Source organism: Cariama cristata, unplaced genomic scaffold, assembly GCF_000690535.1.
Source record: "Cariama cristata isolate BGI_N322 unplaced genomic scaffold, ASM69053v1 scaffold26862, whole genome shotgun sequence".
Classification (NCBI taxonomy): domain Eukaryota; kingdom Metazoa; phylum Chordata; class Aves; order Cariamiformes; family Cariamidae; genus Cariama; species Cariama cristata.
In genome coordinates this window covers 16,273-32,564 of record NW_009602522.1, presented here as the reverse complement: position 1 = coordinate 32,564, position 16,292 = coordinate 16,273, and the positions used below count along the sequence as shown (strand labels likewise).

The following is a 16,292-nucleotide window of genomic DNA, read 5'->3' as shown; positions in this document are numbered from 1 at the left end:
CGAGATGCCCTCCCAGAGAACACGCTGGCTGAAGAAGTCGCATCTCCCCGTTCAGCATCTCCGCTAACCCACGCAGATACAACCCGTAAGCCTTCGGAAGCTCCCGCACGACTGGCAAGGAGCGTTCCACGTGGGCAGCGAGCCGTGGCTCCGAGCCACCTACGGTCGGTGGATTCAAGGAGCTTAAAAGCCTCCAGCTAGTCCTGCGCTAATCTCTCACTGCCATCAAATTCTTACAAATAATTTTCTGTAGGACGAAACTGGTCAAACTCCATCGAGAGTAAAGCTTTGCTGGGCTGTAAAACCTGCACACCTTTAACAACAACGCATCCTGGAAAAGGATAAACCCTCCCAAGCGAAAAACACCGCGGAGCATTTTATGGGGTACGTGAACCCTTTGGTTTACGGCAGCTGGTTACAGAAACCCTCTTGCATCTTCTGCTATAAAACATGCGTAGCGTGACACTGGCCACCCCCGGGGGGTGGCTTGGCACACAGATGGGGCAGGAAAGGGGATTTTCCCAAAGGGGGAAGTGGGGGGCGGCCCGGATGACAAACCGACCAAAAGTGACGGCCCATCAGGACTTGGGCTGCCCAAGGAAACCCGTGAGCCCCGTCCCCGTGACGGCCGGGTGCTGGCTCAGCAAACGCCCCCAGACACCTCGGGAGAGGCTGCGTGGAGCATCGCAACCTTTGCGGGGGAGGAATTGGAGGGGGCATGCATGGGTAGCATCCACCTAAACCCAAGGCCGGTGCCCACCCCAGCATGGTTATGCTTGACCAAAGCCGGGACATCCCAGGCAACGGGCGAGCATCGGGTGAAAAAGAGTTTGAGGAAGGGGTTGCGTTTGGGGAAAGAGGAAAGGAGCACAGGTGTGCGGGGTTGTGTTTGCCACGTGAAGGACAGCAAACAGCCCCGAAATACAGACGTGAATCAGCCTCAGGCTTCTCCTCGGTGACCCCAACGCCAGCCATCCCCCGAGCCAGGGAACTGGCTTTGTCACCTCCGAGCAGGTTTTAAGCTTCGCTCTCCCCCAGGATTGCTCAGGGCTCACAGCAGGCGATCACGTCAGGGTTTGTCACTTCAGTGAGTCACAACTTAATTCTGAACAAACTTCGCTCGTATGCACAGGGATCGTGGGCTGCTCGAATCGCCAGATTTGGCTGAAGAGAGGCTTTGAATGGCTTTTAAAATTTCTAACTTCTTATCGCTTCCTCAACATGGGGCTGATTGCAGCCACTGGAAAATATTGCGCATTTCTCTTGAGCGTGTAGCACAGACCCTTGTGGTCGCCGCACACTGCTAGCAAGTCACACAAGGCATTTTGTGAATTAATTTGGTATTGTAAGCGTCCCATGGATTTTATTACTGCTTCTGATCACATTTACCCAAAGGTGCTGAGGTCCATTCCACTGAATAGACCTATATAGTTTCTAAGGTAAGAAATACTGTCTGCCATAATTCGCGTTTCTGATGGGATGCAACACAGCCTTTATTCTATGAAAATATTCATATTATGAAGGTAGGAACCAAAACTAAAAGACCGAGCAGAATTCTCTCAATTTGCTTCTATTTCTTTCTGTTGGCTGAAAGCAAATCCCTTAAACATGAATTAGAGTTAAAAGAAAGAGGGAAGCAGACGGAATGTGAGAAGTTCCCTGGATCAGATCTTGTCAGCTTCTGCAATTCCCATCGCTCTCCACCTTTTTGTTCTTCAGAGCTAAGCTGAGAAGCTTGGTCCCCATCCCTCGGACCAAGCTCAGCACAGATGGTCCGATGCACTTCAAGCCCATCCCTGCCATGTCAATTCGAGAACTTCATGACTAGAAAAGCTTTTTGAACGAAGTCTGACTAATCGTCCTCTGGGTAAGTAGGAAAAAGGCTTGGAGAAGCTAAAGGAGGCTTTAGAGGCAAATCTCATCTTTTTAGGAGCCAGATCTCGCTACATCTTAGTCCTTTCATCTTGGGCCTGCGCTACTCGGGGCAGGGTGGGGGAAATCCAGTTAATTTACTAATCAAAGAGAAAGTGAAAGAGGGGAGTATATTTCATCCCTCCCTGAATATATTGCTCTTACGGGCCAAACGTTACCTGCAGAGCTGTAGTATTAATGGCCTGGAATAATACCGAGAGTTACAGGGCTGACAGCGGTCCAGCACCGTACAACGTACAGCAACAACCATATATTCCCTCAGACAGAGCTATCTCATAACCTCGTATACCTGTCGCGGTAGCTCTTTGCACCCAACAACGCATCTTACTCTTATATTTCAAATACGGTACAAGCAGCAGTTCCAGCCCCTAAAAGCAGGACTAAATCAGAGGGCACCTGGGTCTTTATCAGGGCTTTAGACAAGGTTCTGGGCTCGGCGTTAACAAAAGTTCACTGGTTTAGGCAACTTAAAACAAACTGGGGATCTGGCACTTGCGCTCGGACCATTCGCTTGGATTCTGAGTTCAGGAGGTAGGACAAGAAACGCGATTCAGCAGTGTTAAATCCCACTGTGGGCAGCTGGAGACAGATTTGATGCCAGCTCAAAGGTTGACTGACACCTAAAGAAGCTATGGCGAGAACAGTTGGGTTATCAGTATTAGCAGATGTTAAAGGAGAATTAAAACCAGCACATCTGTAAAACAGATATTGAAGTCAGTCCTCCTGGATAAACGTTTAGAGCTAAGCAAAAAGCACTTCACTCAGCTGGAGGATCAGTCTCCAATCAGTTAGACCAAAACTTAATTTAAGAAAAAATAGTCTGAAAAAACATGCTAGCTCTTTAGTAAAAACCAAACCAAACCAAAGCGTTCACAAACACGAGCCTGCTTTTGAAGCGCAAGGGCACGGCTGCAGCAGCGGCCGGGGCAGTAATCGCTTTCGGAAAGCGCATTTCGCAGGCTGGTAACCCGATGGATTTGGGCACGGAAGGCAGCGATCGCTTCCTTACGGGGTGATAAACGCCACCAACGCATCTCACACCGCAGTCCTTCCAAGAGGTTCTCCAGCGTCCGCTCACCCTACTCGCAGTGTACGGGGTTTTAAGCAGACCAGCTCAGAGTAAAGCGGGTGGACCAAGACGTTCGTACCCAAACAGGGACAGACTGCGAGACAGCCACGTTTCCCTCGGGGCTCTGGAAACGTACCTACAGAAGTGCTGGTACCTGAACCCCGCTGCTCACGAGTCTCAACGAGGTAGTTAGTAGCCCTTCTGAGGCTTCACAAACGTCAGCTGGCCAGATACAAATGAGAAATTGCAGGCTTTTAACACTTTCAGATATATATTTTATAATCAACATGACGACCCCCTTTTACTGACAGTACTGTCCTGCTCTACACTGGTAATAGTAGCATCCACCCAAGTAAAGGGCCAGAATCTATCAAGATGTGTTTTAAAGAGTAGCTTGCAATACAAGCTCAAATACAGGACAGAATAAAAGCAGCACACCAAAAAACAGAGACACAAGAGAGAAACCAAACCCCTCCAACAACGCAGCCCAGGTTACACCCAGCCCTAGGAGCACACGCAGCTGAGAACGCTGGCTGAAACCAGGCACAGAAATATTTGGTGGGTGCCCGTAAGCACCTTTGGAACATGGTGCCTTGGGACTGCAGGGCTCAGGAGGGCCAAGGACAAGAGACGTCACGGCCATGGAGGTAAGAGACCACCGCTTTCAGTCTGTTATTCCAGACCAGCAAAGGAACATGAGAAGAGCAGAACAAACCCCATTTCCCTGTTCCTCAGCAAGCCGCCTTTTCCCATCTGCCAAGAAAAAGCCGCTCCCCTACCTGGTGGGCACCTCTGGATCTCCCAAGGAGCATCTCAACTGAGAACCCAGCATTTAAATCTTCCTTTTCCCAGCTGCATTGTTTTAAACCGGAGCCTTGGGGTGATTCATTCCCAGCACCTGAGAAACCAGCCTGTTTCTCTCCTAACACCTTGAAAGCACTTAATAACCTAATAATAAGCCAGGTCTCTGCCCCTTGGGGTGCAGCATGACTCAGAGGGCTTATCCAGCCCTGGTGCTGCCTGTGGGGCTGGGGTCAAGGCTAGGCTAGGGGAATTTCTCCTCCTGGACATGCGTGCAGTATTTTTTTCTTGAAAGCAAGAAAGAGGAGAATGCTTCAGCCCCGCTGGGGTCTGCAGGCGGGGCGTTCCCTGCCCTGCCTGGTCTGCAAGGCCCAAGCTGAGCACGGGTACCAAACGGTTCCACGAAGCCCTCCCCGAGAGGCAGCGGAGGCAGGCGGGGTGCGTGTTTGGGAAGGGACCTGCACAGCCGCTCCCTCTGCTCCCCAGACGGCCGGGACAAGCCCAGCCAGTGCGGAAGGAAGGGGAGCGTGGCAGCACCTGCCCGTGGAGCACCCCAAGGTGACGGGATGTTTGCCCCAAACTGATAAAGCTGAAGAGGAGGATGGCCTTCAGCCGGATTAAAGAGTAGCCAGGGGATTACTAACAGCCTTGATAAGAAATGAAATTGAATCCCAGCTGTGTATTTCACTGAATCCTTGTTTATTATGTGTTGATAATAAATCAGTAAACCAGTTTGATCTTGATTTAAACCCCAAGAACTAAGCAAGTGTTTCCCGAGACAAAAAAGAATAAAAAAAGCCCTAACCCGTGGGAAACAGAGTAAGATCTCCTTGTCTCCCTGTCACAGCCATCCTGTTGGCTGTAATTAAATATTTACACAAGGAGGAATGCAGACGTGAGGGTCACAAAAAAAAGGGGCATAGATGCCAGTCTGGGAAATCATCTTTGCTTCTTTTTGGCCCAGGTTTTTTTGGGCTTATTTCTCCCCACCTTTTGCATGGGAAGCACAGGTGCCTAACACGAAGCTTATCTGCTATGGAGTCAACATTCTGCTAAGAATCTAGCCTCAAATGTTTCTTTCGCAATCGGATAGCAGTTTGGTGGCAAAGTCAGGGAAAGGAATTAGTTGTCTTAAATTTTAACACAGTGCCCCACTGAGGGGACGGCAGTTAGGGGAAGGAGAGTGAACACGACCTGAACGTACGATGAGCTCATTCCTGCCATCCCTGTTAGATGCAGAGCTTATAACGCAAGGCCTGGTTTGGGGATAGACCGAGCTGTGTACGCACGCTGTAAATTCAAACTTCAGTAGTGCGAGGGAAGAGATATGGTGGGATAACGGATGTTACACAGAGTAAAAGGCAATTGTAATGGTAGAAATTACTTTAATATACAGTCCATCAAATTACATTGCACTATAAATAAAACACGATAAAAATACAAAAAGAAAATAACTCTCTGTAATTAATAACACCAAATTCTTCTTTTTTCTGAACATCTCCTCTGGATAAATAGCGAGAAAGGTACCAAAAAGTACTGCTAGAAACATGGCATTCGTGAAAAAATTCTTGGAGCCATTAACTGCTAAGAGAGGTTATTTTTTGGCAGGCTTTGGGAACTTCTTAAACTCATCCTGTTTCTTGAAAAAAAGCTGAGCAAGGATATGATCTGCTGTTCCATGGAAGTAGTCATTCATACGAAGAGTTTCCAGCTATGAAGAAAAAGACAGTATTTAAAAAAGAATATTCATAGCTACCTGATAATTTTTACAATATTAATAATACAGAATATTAAAGTGCACCTCAAATCCAAGATGAAACTGAATTAATGTAAAAGTATATAACTAACGACAAGTCTTACACTGGGCTATCAAAATCACTGGATATGTGTAACCTTAGATAAATCCACTCTTGCTCTGGCTCCTAGGATATAGACTTGTTCAAGGCTTATGAGGATCTCTCCCTTTTCGGGAGAGCTTGCAAAGACCCTCAGCGTGTCCACTCCGCCCAAGGACAAGCTCTGTCTCTTAAACACCAGCAGCACCTCATGCACAAACACGACCCGAATTCCACCTCTCTTACACACACCTACACATACGCGCACGCACACTGGAGCATGGCACACCCTGCCACAGACCTGACCTTTGCCTTCCCCACCTCCTGTTTCCGTGTACAGAGTTTTGATAGGTGTCGCATGCAAACCGTTCACACCAGGAGGGGATTTGCACTGTCGGTGTACTTGATGTATTATTAGAATCTCTTTTGAAATGTGCGCACCAAAGCATAAAGCTTACATGCATGAGAAAAGCATAAGGTTATGGACAGCTGCACTTTTTTTTACTCCCCTTGCCCATATGAATTCTCACCTGGTTTCCTGTACTGTAGGCTAGAATCAAAAACAAATCCTCATCACATACGCTTTTGATATAATGTTGAGTTCCAACGGGGAAAAATATGACGTCTCCAATGCCAATGTTGAAGTTGGCAGTGACTCCAGAGAGAATAACTCCAACCTATTGCAAGTAAAGCAGCAATATTCAACAACAACAATTTTCAGTGTGCTGTTACTGGATAAATACACAGTGGCGGTCCCAGCACTGCACCGAAATCAGCTAGCGCAGCATCAGTGCTTTCACTGAGACTCCAAAAAGGTAGAGGGGTCCTAGGAAAATTCCTGAGTAAGAACATGGTAAGTCCTCACATTATGGAGTCTCATCATTCCATCTCAATTATCTTTGCAATTCAAATGTGCACTGAGTGAAAAGCATGTAATAAAATCCTGTACTCTAAATCTTAATACTCACTACATTTTCTCTATTTATCTGTTGCTCAGAGGTGCTAGATCAAAAGTATTGCTTTTCTGTTTTGTACTCCCAGTGTTCAGGAGAGTGGTGATTCCTGTAACAAGCGCGTGTGATTTTGCTGACCAGCTTAACAAGATGGACACATTCTGCTCTTTGTACAACTCCATTTTGACTAGCCAAGCTTCCACAAATGTAACTGAGATCAAAATTTTGTATGGAGAAGGAAAACGTGGACACTGTCAGTTTTGTAATACTACTTACTGTAGTATTATTCATCAGGGCTGGGAATCAATTATTAGGTCTGTAATTGTTTTACAGCCAAAACTCCACTGACTTATCCCTCACCGACGTAATAAATTACCTGTCCACAGCCGCTAATGACATAACCCATCTCATTAGCATTGAAGTGGAAATGAGGCTGCCCCAGTCCATTGCTGAATATCCTGAGAGTTGCTAAGGTAAGGGTATTTTCATGCTGAAAAGCAGAATAAAAATGTTCAGAAAACCGTCCGGGTTTGTTATATCCCTGTTATACATGACAAAGCCGTGATGGACCCACAGAAATTGCACACTATGCCGTATGTTTAAATAGCATACTATGCCTTACGTTTAAATAGCTACAGTATCCACTTGAAAGCATGTACCTTGTTCAGCGACTCACTAAAAATTTTTTCTGTTTCATTTAGTCCAGTGCCATTTATGCGGTAGCGAGCCCACTGGAAGATTCCTCCTGGAAAAGGATATTCTGCTGACCCTAAAACAAAGACAGCTAAATGAGCATTTCCAACAAGGTTTGGTTAACATTGCTTGTTAGTGTATTGGCCAACTTCAAGTCATTACTACTTACTAAACTTGAGGTCTCGAATCTTACGAGCCTCTGGAATCCATTAGCTTATCTATCCTTCACGCACTAGAGACGATGCAATCTCCTTTACTGTATTTTTCTGCAGTCAGATACTCATAATGAAAAACCCCGACTAGATTTTTTTCCAAGTTGCTGTCAATAACCATACACTTAAAGAACACGCTAACTTTCAGTATATTAATTCATGTTAACCTTTATGGTACTGAGGGTGTGTCATAATGTTTTGTAAAGTACTGCCAAGGCAGAAGAACATTTTGGTCCAAGTGCAAAATTTTTGTCACGCATCTGTTTGTCGTGACCTCCATCAGCTGTGTGTGGACCTCTGGACCTGTATTTGCTTTTTATAGCTTCTTGAATAGACTGTGCTCCTCGGAATCAAGTTTGCCATCTATGTTTATTAGGTGCTCACTGGTAATCGCTAGATCCAGGCTGTACAGAGGGTTGTTTAATACCATTGTTGATAAATCGAACAGTGAATATGGTTCAATACTGTTGATGAAGTTGTATTTGTAAAAGAAAGCGGGGGGGACACATAATTAGGTATATGTTAAGGTGTTTATCCATTGACATTTCATAGGCAAACACAAGGTATTCTAAGAAGCTCAGCACCAGTCACTCTCCAGCTAATCTGCTGCAGGGCGTCCTGGCCTGTTAGATTTTAATTTCTGAATGAACAGTTTAGGTGTAGGTTATTGCTTAACTTAACTGCAGCAGGGAACACACCAGTCCTGGTTACGTACATCAGTAGAGAACATTGAGCTGGGAAGTATTTAGCTCATGCCCTGCTGCCTACTGGCATTCTGTTCTCATATCTACTGTTGCAGATAGAAACATTAAAATCAAAAGGGTTAACTACTTGGAGATAAGAATCAGGTTATACAACTTCAAAGGACAGTCAGTAGATGTATTACCAATTTATTTCTCATTGTATCTCCTTAAATTTTTATAATATCTCTATATACTTTTAAACTCCTGTTTCAGTGAATTGATTACAGATCCTCTCCCCCTCTAGAAACACAAGGAGCTCTCACACACAAAGTTCTCAGGTGTATACCTTTGAGATTGTAGAAGTACTGCCATACAAGGTTGTCCGGAGACTGCACATAGGTGGCATTTTGTACAAGCTCATCTAAGTTTGGCGGGAGGTTAACTGCTTGATCTTCTACTTGTTTCTTGAATGTTCTGATGAAGTTAACTCCACCTTGTGGCTGCGGGACACACAATGCATATTACGTTGACAGATACACACAGCAAACTGCGGAATTAAAATTTTGCTTCATTGAATATCCCACCTTAGTACCTGGTGGTACACAAATTCTGCCTTGTGGCCATATCTCATCTCTTTAATTGCCTCACCCTGTCAATACTCTATTTTGTTCCTTTGCTCTGCTCTTCCTTCTCAGTTATCAAAGAGATTTGGAGCAGAAGGGAAACTTGATCCGTCTCCCATCAAACTGTTTCAGGGTGGGAAGGTCTATCACAATTCTGTGGTTTGAGCATGCAAATTCCTCCGACTCAGCAGAAACTCCGTGGCTGTATTCTTGCTGCTCAAGGGACATTGCCAACCAGTCAGTTCAAATAAGATCTGTTTTAACAAGGAGATGGACTTATCTGTAGTTTCCTATGAGAACTTCTCATACCACAGAATTCATCAAGGGGCTACTGGGAAATAAAGGTCCTTTCCAATCTAAACGATTCTATGATTCTACAGTAGCTTTGGGCTTCACTATATTATTTTCCTTTCCACCCTCGGAAATATGGAGGATCCTCCATGAACTGGGGAAAAATGTGAAGAGTAGAGTAGAAAAAGTTTCTTGGAGAGACCATCATCATTTATTTCTCCTTGTGTATAAAGGAACACACAGGGTGGCCCAGTGTTACACAAAAGACGTGTACATCCTTCTGCACTTCTGGGACTAAAGAGAACAGCTGAGGTAGGGGGATCATCTCCAAAAAACAGAGCGAGCACCTGGACTGCCATGTTAATGTGTAGAAGATGAGATACAGGCTGGCTATCCTATCATACAAACCTTTAATGCTCTAGCTGCTATATCCTCTGGGGTAGAGAAAAATGCATCATCTACATCCAAGGTCTGAAGTTCTTCATGTGTGGTAAAAAACAGCAAGAACAGACAGTCTTCTGATCCTACATTCTTTATCCAATGCACAGTGTTTCTAGGGAAGAAGATCACTTGACCAGCCGTGACATTGTATGTGGTAACCACACTGTCATCTGCACCAATTACTCCAATCCAGGCAGTTCCCTGCAATATAATCAGAACTTAACAATCTTAATGAAAGTTTTCTCATTTAATCCATATGCAGCAAATCAATAATTCAAATAACCTGAAGGCTGTTAGGAAAAAACGGATCCTAATGCACTCTCTAACGAGCCTTTGGGAACTTAAATCTAGAATAGCATTTTAAGTGACAAAATTTTAGAACATTTAAGGAACACGTGACAAATACACATTGCTCATACTTCAACCATTTCTTATTAAAGAGGCTGTGAACAGCTATAAAGGAGCCATCTTTGACCAAAAACTGCTGGAGAGAGGACCAGGTGTTTGTGGAATGCCTTACTCCAAGGAGCATCCCCCATCCAGCTCTAGTTGTTCAGTTCTATGCTCATCAAAATATGAATAATTATTCTTAGAAATAAATTAATCATTAAGCTATATCTAAGTACCTGTGCTTCCAAAGAAAGATTGTTTTGTTTTCAAATTAATACGCTATATTGAATCCCTCACGGTTTCTATTTATCTCTTTTATTTTCTTTATTTTTACAGACTTGAAATTTGACACTCAGGTGAGATAGGGCAAACCTTTTCAAAGAAAATTTATTTGGGGGGGAAAAGGGAGGGGTAGTTGGTCTAGGAAAGAGAAGACTGTATGGGAAAAAAAGTCTTCCATGTATAAAAAGTTGTGAGAAAGAAAGATGATGTGAGGGTCTCCACAAGCAATGGAGATAAACGAGGAGAAATTAGGATGTTTTTTTGCAATAAACAAAAATGTGGTTTGTGTACCAGCACAAACATGATAATGGTTTGTGTGATGAAACATGGGAAACAACTGAGTTTTGATTCTGTAATAGCTTCTTTGTTGAAAATTTTTAAAAACTGAACAAAATTATCAGGTATAGTTTAGGTGTTCTTACCCTGCATCAAGACAGGGGATAGAGCCAGAGGCTTTCTTAAGAACCTCAACAGTCCTTCATCTCTGTGATTCTGCGATGGTTCTCTAATATAATTACTTTAATCATTCTAAGCACTTGGATAAGTACATAAAATTCTGTAACTTTCAGGTATCCAAATTCTCCTCTGACCTCATTTTTTATATTTCATTGGAAGCTACAGGTGTTTGCTACTTTTGCAAGTAACAACATTAAACAGCCTATTTCAAGTAACTCCACTTCAAAATGTTATTTCAAGCAGGAAAACTAATATCATACATCAATCAATGGTAATTTTGCTTTTATTACCTGTTAACATTTTTATATAATGTATATGATTTTTTTTTTTTACATATGTACATCTTATATATATATGTGATGCTTTAAACTGCAAAACCAATTGGGAAAGCTGAAAGAATCGACAATACCTGTACCAGGTAGCCATGTTCATTGGCATTAAAATGCCAGTGGGGAGCTCGAATCCCTTTGCTTTTGATCCGTAAGGTTCCAAAAGTCATTTTGGAGCGATGGTTATTAATACTTTTTCCAAATTCCATTTCTTCATCACTTTGATATTCACTTACATCCTTCCTGAATCTTGCCCACTGAATTTCACCACCTGGGTAGTTATGTACCTGTGAAGTTAGTGAGAGTGGAGAACTGTATTAATTGTGGACAGTGGCGAGCAAACAATCCAAAAATATTTCAGAAAATTCTTCATCTGGGCAATACTGAAGGGACATATTCCTTTTCTCAGTGAGGATTCTCTCTGTATGTATTTTAATCACTTTTTGCAATCATTTATACACTTTCTCATGCCGTGATGTAATAGTATTGCTTCTACAAATGAGAGATAAATAGTGATATCAAGAAAAAAATTATCTGCTCCCCCTCTTTTTACATCATTCTGGACTTTGATCTGGGAAATCAGTTACATATATGCTTAAACTTTTAGATTCAAAACATTTAGAACATATCCTAAGACATTTTCCTGAATTTCTGCGGTTGCAAACTATTTGCACCAGAAACTATTCCTTTCCCAATATTTGTACTGCCTCTAGAACACGTCTTGTACTTGAAAGAATCATCTTGCACTGAGGCAGGGCATTAAGTTAATTAATTAAAAGGGTTGCTCTGCTCTTAAACACTTTTGTTTGTATTCTTAAAAATATTCTTTGTTTGAAAATTAATTACATAGTTAAATTTAACATGAAAAAGTACCAGCATGGTGGTTGTCAGTTTAAAGTGCCCTACTATCTAATCTATCCTTTTCCCTCTTTTGCTGAAAAGCAAAAATTAATCAGGAATTATTTTTTATATAAAGATATATTTAGAAGATGGAGTATGTCTTTAGAGTTTGCTCAAAGGATACGTTTCTCTAAGTATCAAAGTATCTAAGTAACAAAATATCTAAGTGTCAAAACCTAAACAAAAACTACATAATTCCTAGGGCTTCATTACATTGTCAGTTAATTCATTTTAGCTCACTGAAACAAGATCATGGAGTTCATTTTTTTTTTTAAACATAACACTTTGTTTGAATCCAGTCCTCAGAACGAAAAGGTTAGTGTGCTACTCGGCTTACATTAAAATTTGATCTTTCTGGTTTTGTTTCTCAGAATTTCATACTCTGTAATTTCAGAATCGCACATAAAATGGTTGCCTTGTCTTGCAAGCCTAATTTGTTGGAGCAATTATTCAGCTCTCCAAGAGGGACTCCAGAGATCCATACCGCTTCCAACATCTGTTATGAATTGGAGCGAAATGCTGTCAGTAAGTTTGTGTCTCTCCCCATGGATTGTAAAAGAAGCCTGGATAACAGGTTTAGACCGATCACCTAATGCTTAAAAAATAGTTAGGTGAAATTAATTCATTAAACTTCTCTATATGATGCTAGAATATTATTGCACAAGATGAACAATTTACCTTTGATTTCCCTAGATGATTCAGGAACTGAAATTTGATATCCACACTTTTTTCATCTGGTTTTGAGGAAGAGGCACCATCATTTTTGACATCCGTCTCTTTAATAAAGGCAGGGTTATTTACATAGACCAAGGACAGGACCAGCACTCCTATTGCGGTGGTGATAACACAGGCCAATAGACAAACTAGAAAGACCTTCATTAGGGACCAGTTGCTCTTTCTTACCTGAAATTAATAAAAAGCCCCCCAAACAAAAAAAGAAATCTTTATTAGATCTAACACACAGAAGAAAGTTTGTGATATTCCTTTTGTAATCAAAACAGTATGCCTTTCAGAATCACAGGTATAGCCAAATTATTGGGCCCAGTACAGGGAAACCTTATAGAGTATGTTATCAGATTGTTGCTGTCCTTTCATTATTTCATCAAGTAGCAGCACGTCTTCATCATCCTGGGGTCTCACAAACGCTTAAAGATTTTTTCATTGCTGTTTCTAATTTATATCACAAAACGCTGAAGACCTGTAGCATCAACTCATGGCAAACCTTCATCTCTGGGGCAGATATGCTGCCTCTGCTTTATGTCACATCTCACATGGCCCAGCTCCCTGGCAGTGGAGAAGACAGGCCAGAATGGGGAAATTTCATCTAACTGCTCTGGGCATCATTTCTTTACTGAAAATTTCTTTTGTGGACATTCAGGCCTCTGGAGGAAGGTGAAGGGGAGAAGCAGCTGGGCACGCAGATGCACACAAGTTCTTTATAGAAGGCCAAGGCACTTCAGCACCATGAAGCATCACCTTGGTGAGGACATTTAGTGTTTCCTCTCCCTTAACCTTTCCTGCTGCTGAAGTTGCAGCTTCAGATGAATAAAAACTGCATTCTCTGGCCCAAATTTTAAAACTCTTTACTGATTCTGGGTGCACAGCTTGATTACGGTTGGACTTGATGATCTTTGAGGTCTCTTCCAACCATAATGATTCTATGATCTATCTTTAAAAGCCTGATTTTTCAGCTGATGAGGGCCTGAAAATGAGCTATGAATGTTGATTGCTTAAGCTGGATAATCAGAAATGAAAAATTTGAAGATTGTTTGCTGATTTTAACACAATGACCTTTTTCATGAATCTATGTGACAAAAGCTCTTTACAAATACATTTATCTTGCCAGCAGAAAAGTGCTCAAAATATCACCATGTTCTATTTGGTAATAATCTTTTCTTCAGTTTAAGTGACTCCCTTTTTAAAGCTTGTGCTCAATTAAATATCACAACAGTAGTACTCAGACCACAGAGTCTCATCAGAGAACAAGGCTTTATAGTTAAATGTATTCAAGATCCCCATTTTCCAGATTTGAAGGACCTTTAATTTACAGCATTTTTCACAGCAGTGGCACCAATTCAATAATTATTTTTAAAGTCAAAAGAATGCTGCACATATTGCATAATAATAACAACTAATACAGAACATTCAACCTCAGCACAACTGTATGGAGTGAGTTATGTTGCGAGGAAATCACTAGCTTTGGTATATTTATAGCCAAGCAGCACTGTGCTGACTGCAAACAAATGTAACGGCTTATGAGCGATATGCCAACTCTTACTGCATGAAGTTAATTCAAATCCCAAGAAGCAAGAACTTTAATGGGAAAATTACGGAGAATTACTTTTCTCAAGGGCAAAGAAAAAAGGAAAGATGAAACAGTACTCTAATGTGTAACTCAGTAGAGATGCTAAACATTACCACAAGATGAGCTTTTAAGTAGCTCTTTCTGTTAAAATCAATGGGGAATCCTCCAAAGATAATTACTTTGTCCAGTAGTTAGAGGATAAAGAATTCAGCTATTAACTTAAGTGGGGCCAGGGAATTATGTCTCACAGTTCAGATCCTAGCTAGTGCACATGAAGCTATGCATTTTAGAACCTTAGCAGTTGAAGCCCTTTACAGCTTTTATTTTCTTCAGGACCTTCTTAATAGTATAGGATTAGGTCATATTACAAAATAAGGGTTTAATCTTCAGACTGACTCTGTTAATAGCGTTTTGATAGCATTGTAAAAGAAAATGACTGGTACCTCTTTCTTTGGACACTCTTTTCCTTTTGAAGAACTTTGTATGCTCTCTCCATACATTTCAAATGCCTGGTTATCCATTTAGTAAAGCTGAAATAGATTAGTCCACAGAAGACAAGAAAAACATTGAAACAAAAGAATGTTAATTCCAATATGTGCTCAGTTATGTTACAGAGTCCAAGGAAGTGACTCATCTTCTGCATAGTAACACTAATGGCACTTAGTGCAGTACCATTTTGAAGAAATGTGATGCAATACAAAATCTCTTCTTCACTGAACTACAACAGAAAGGTCTGACAATTTTCACTTTCAGATTTAACATTATTCACGTATCACATGAACCCTAAGACACAACATGACAATGAGATAGAGTCTGAACCATCAAATACTTTGGGGGGAAAAAAAAAAGCAGAGGTCATCTAGTTCTTTACCTATGCTAAGGACCTAATACATTTAAATGACAGTTTTGGCTGGTTGTGTAATCTACTTTTACAACCACAAAAACGGTTGAGGTTCCAGAACTTCTTTGGCAACCCATTTCCCTGCTTACATATTATTATTGTTAAAAAGGTTTTCACAAGCCTAAATCACTCTTGCTGCAACAGAACTGTTACATTTTACCCTCCTGCAATGGACCTAACTACGCAGGAAAAGCCCTACAAGGTGAGACCAACAGTACATCCAGCCCAGTGCTTTTTCTCCAACAGGACTTCAGGAAATGATAAGGGAGAGCATAGCCTGGGTACTATTTCCAGGTTACACCTTGCATACTTTACAGGCACACGTAACTGTTGGATGGAAGATGCTAGAGGAAATAGCCTCTCGCCGTTAGATTTCATTCTATGAAAAACTCCATGACTTAGACAAAGTCTTTTCTGAACCTGCTGATACTCCCTGAGTATCTACTCAAGGAGTAGCTACTTATATTCCCCTAAGTTTACTGCTTGCTGGTTAAAACAAAGAGAACTTCTCAGTCCTAAACAGATCTCCTACTAGCTCCTTTAAGGCCTCCTACGTTTCTGTATTGTGGGAATTGAGCAACATCAAACACACGTTCCCCTCTCCAAGCCGAAGGTCCGAGCCTTTTTATTCTCTCCCTATTAGGCAGCTCTTCTGTCTCCACAATCATTTCAGGCACTCTCCTCTGGATCTTCTCTAAATCCACCACATTTTGAAAATAAAGAATAGCAATAGACTTCATTGTTAACTGCTCTCCAAGTACTGTTTTCCACCCGTCTGTACACTTCTCTAAAAATAATTTAATATAGACTATGACTCCTTGTTCTCAGGCACACAAGTGTTAAATGTTGCTACCTGGTCATAAAAAGGAAACTAGGTTTGTGTAATACACAGTGTTTGTAATGACCTCTCCTTTTTTTTTTTTTTTCTCTCCTCCTCATTTCCTTGATATATTCTACGTTTGATTCTGTACTTCTGAACTTCTAGGAAACTGAGGTTAAGCTTATTGCCCTATAATTATTTGGTATCATTTAGCTGACTTTTTGTTAAAAGTGACTTTGCTAGTCCCGTTTCTAGACCATTATGGGACTGCACTGAGTTCTAAACATTACTGACAACTTGAAGATAACTTCAGCCATTTCTCCAAGAGCTTAGTGTTAATCCTGGTAGGCATAGTCCACTGAACACAGGTAGCTTG

The 16,292-nt window shown here is 41.8% G+C and overlaps 1 protein-coding gene across 1 annotated transcript; it reads right to left on the bottom strand.

Annotated features, from left to right (window-relative positions):
• Positions 1-5,396: 5,396 nt before the first annotated feature.
• Positions 5,397-14,716, bottom strand: DYNAP (dynactin associated protein). The gene is made up of 9 exons (XM_009694793.1): positions 14,639-14,716; positions 12,569-12,793; positions 11,071-11,277; positions 9,501-9,734; positions 8,525-8,678; positions 7,250-7,359; positions 6,967-7,080; positions 6,168-6,314; positions 5,397-5,513 (listed from the first exon to the last, which is right to left on the bottom strand). Exons 1-9 carry the CDS (start codon positions 14,714-14,716, stop codon positions 5,397-5,399), a joined length of 1,386 nt encoding a protein of 461 aa, XP_009693095.1.
• Positions 14,717-16,292: the final 1,576 nt, after the last annotated feature.

Bases quoted from the DNA above. Each gene is read 5' to 3' on its own strand.
- DYNAP (XM_009694793.1), bottom strand. From the start codon at position 14,716: ATGGATAACCAGGCATTTGAAATGTATGGAGAGAGCATACAAAGTTCT. The intron at 12,794-14,638 runs GTACCAGTCATT...TATTAATTTCAG, and splicing joins AAGAGTGTCCAAAGAAAGAG to GTAAGAAAGAGCAACTGGTC. The intron at 6,315-6,966 runs GTAATTTATTAC...TACTTGCAATAG, and splicing joins TCATTAGCGGCTGTGGACAG to GTTGGAGTTATTCTCTCTGG.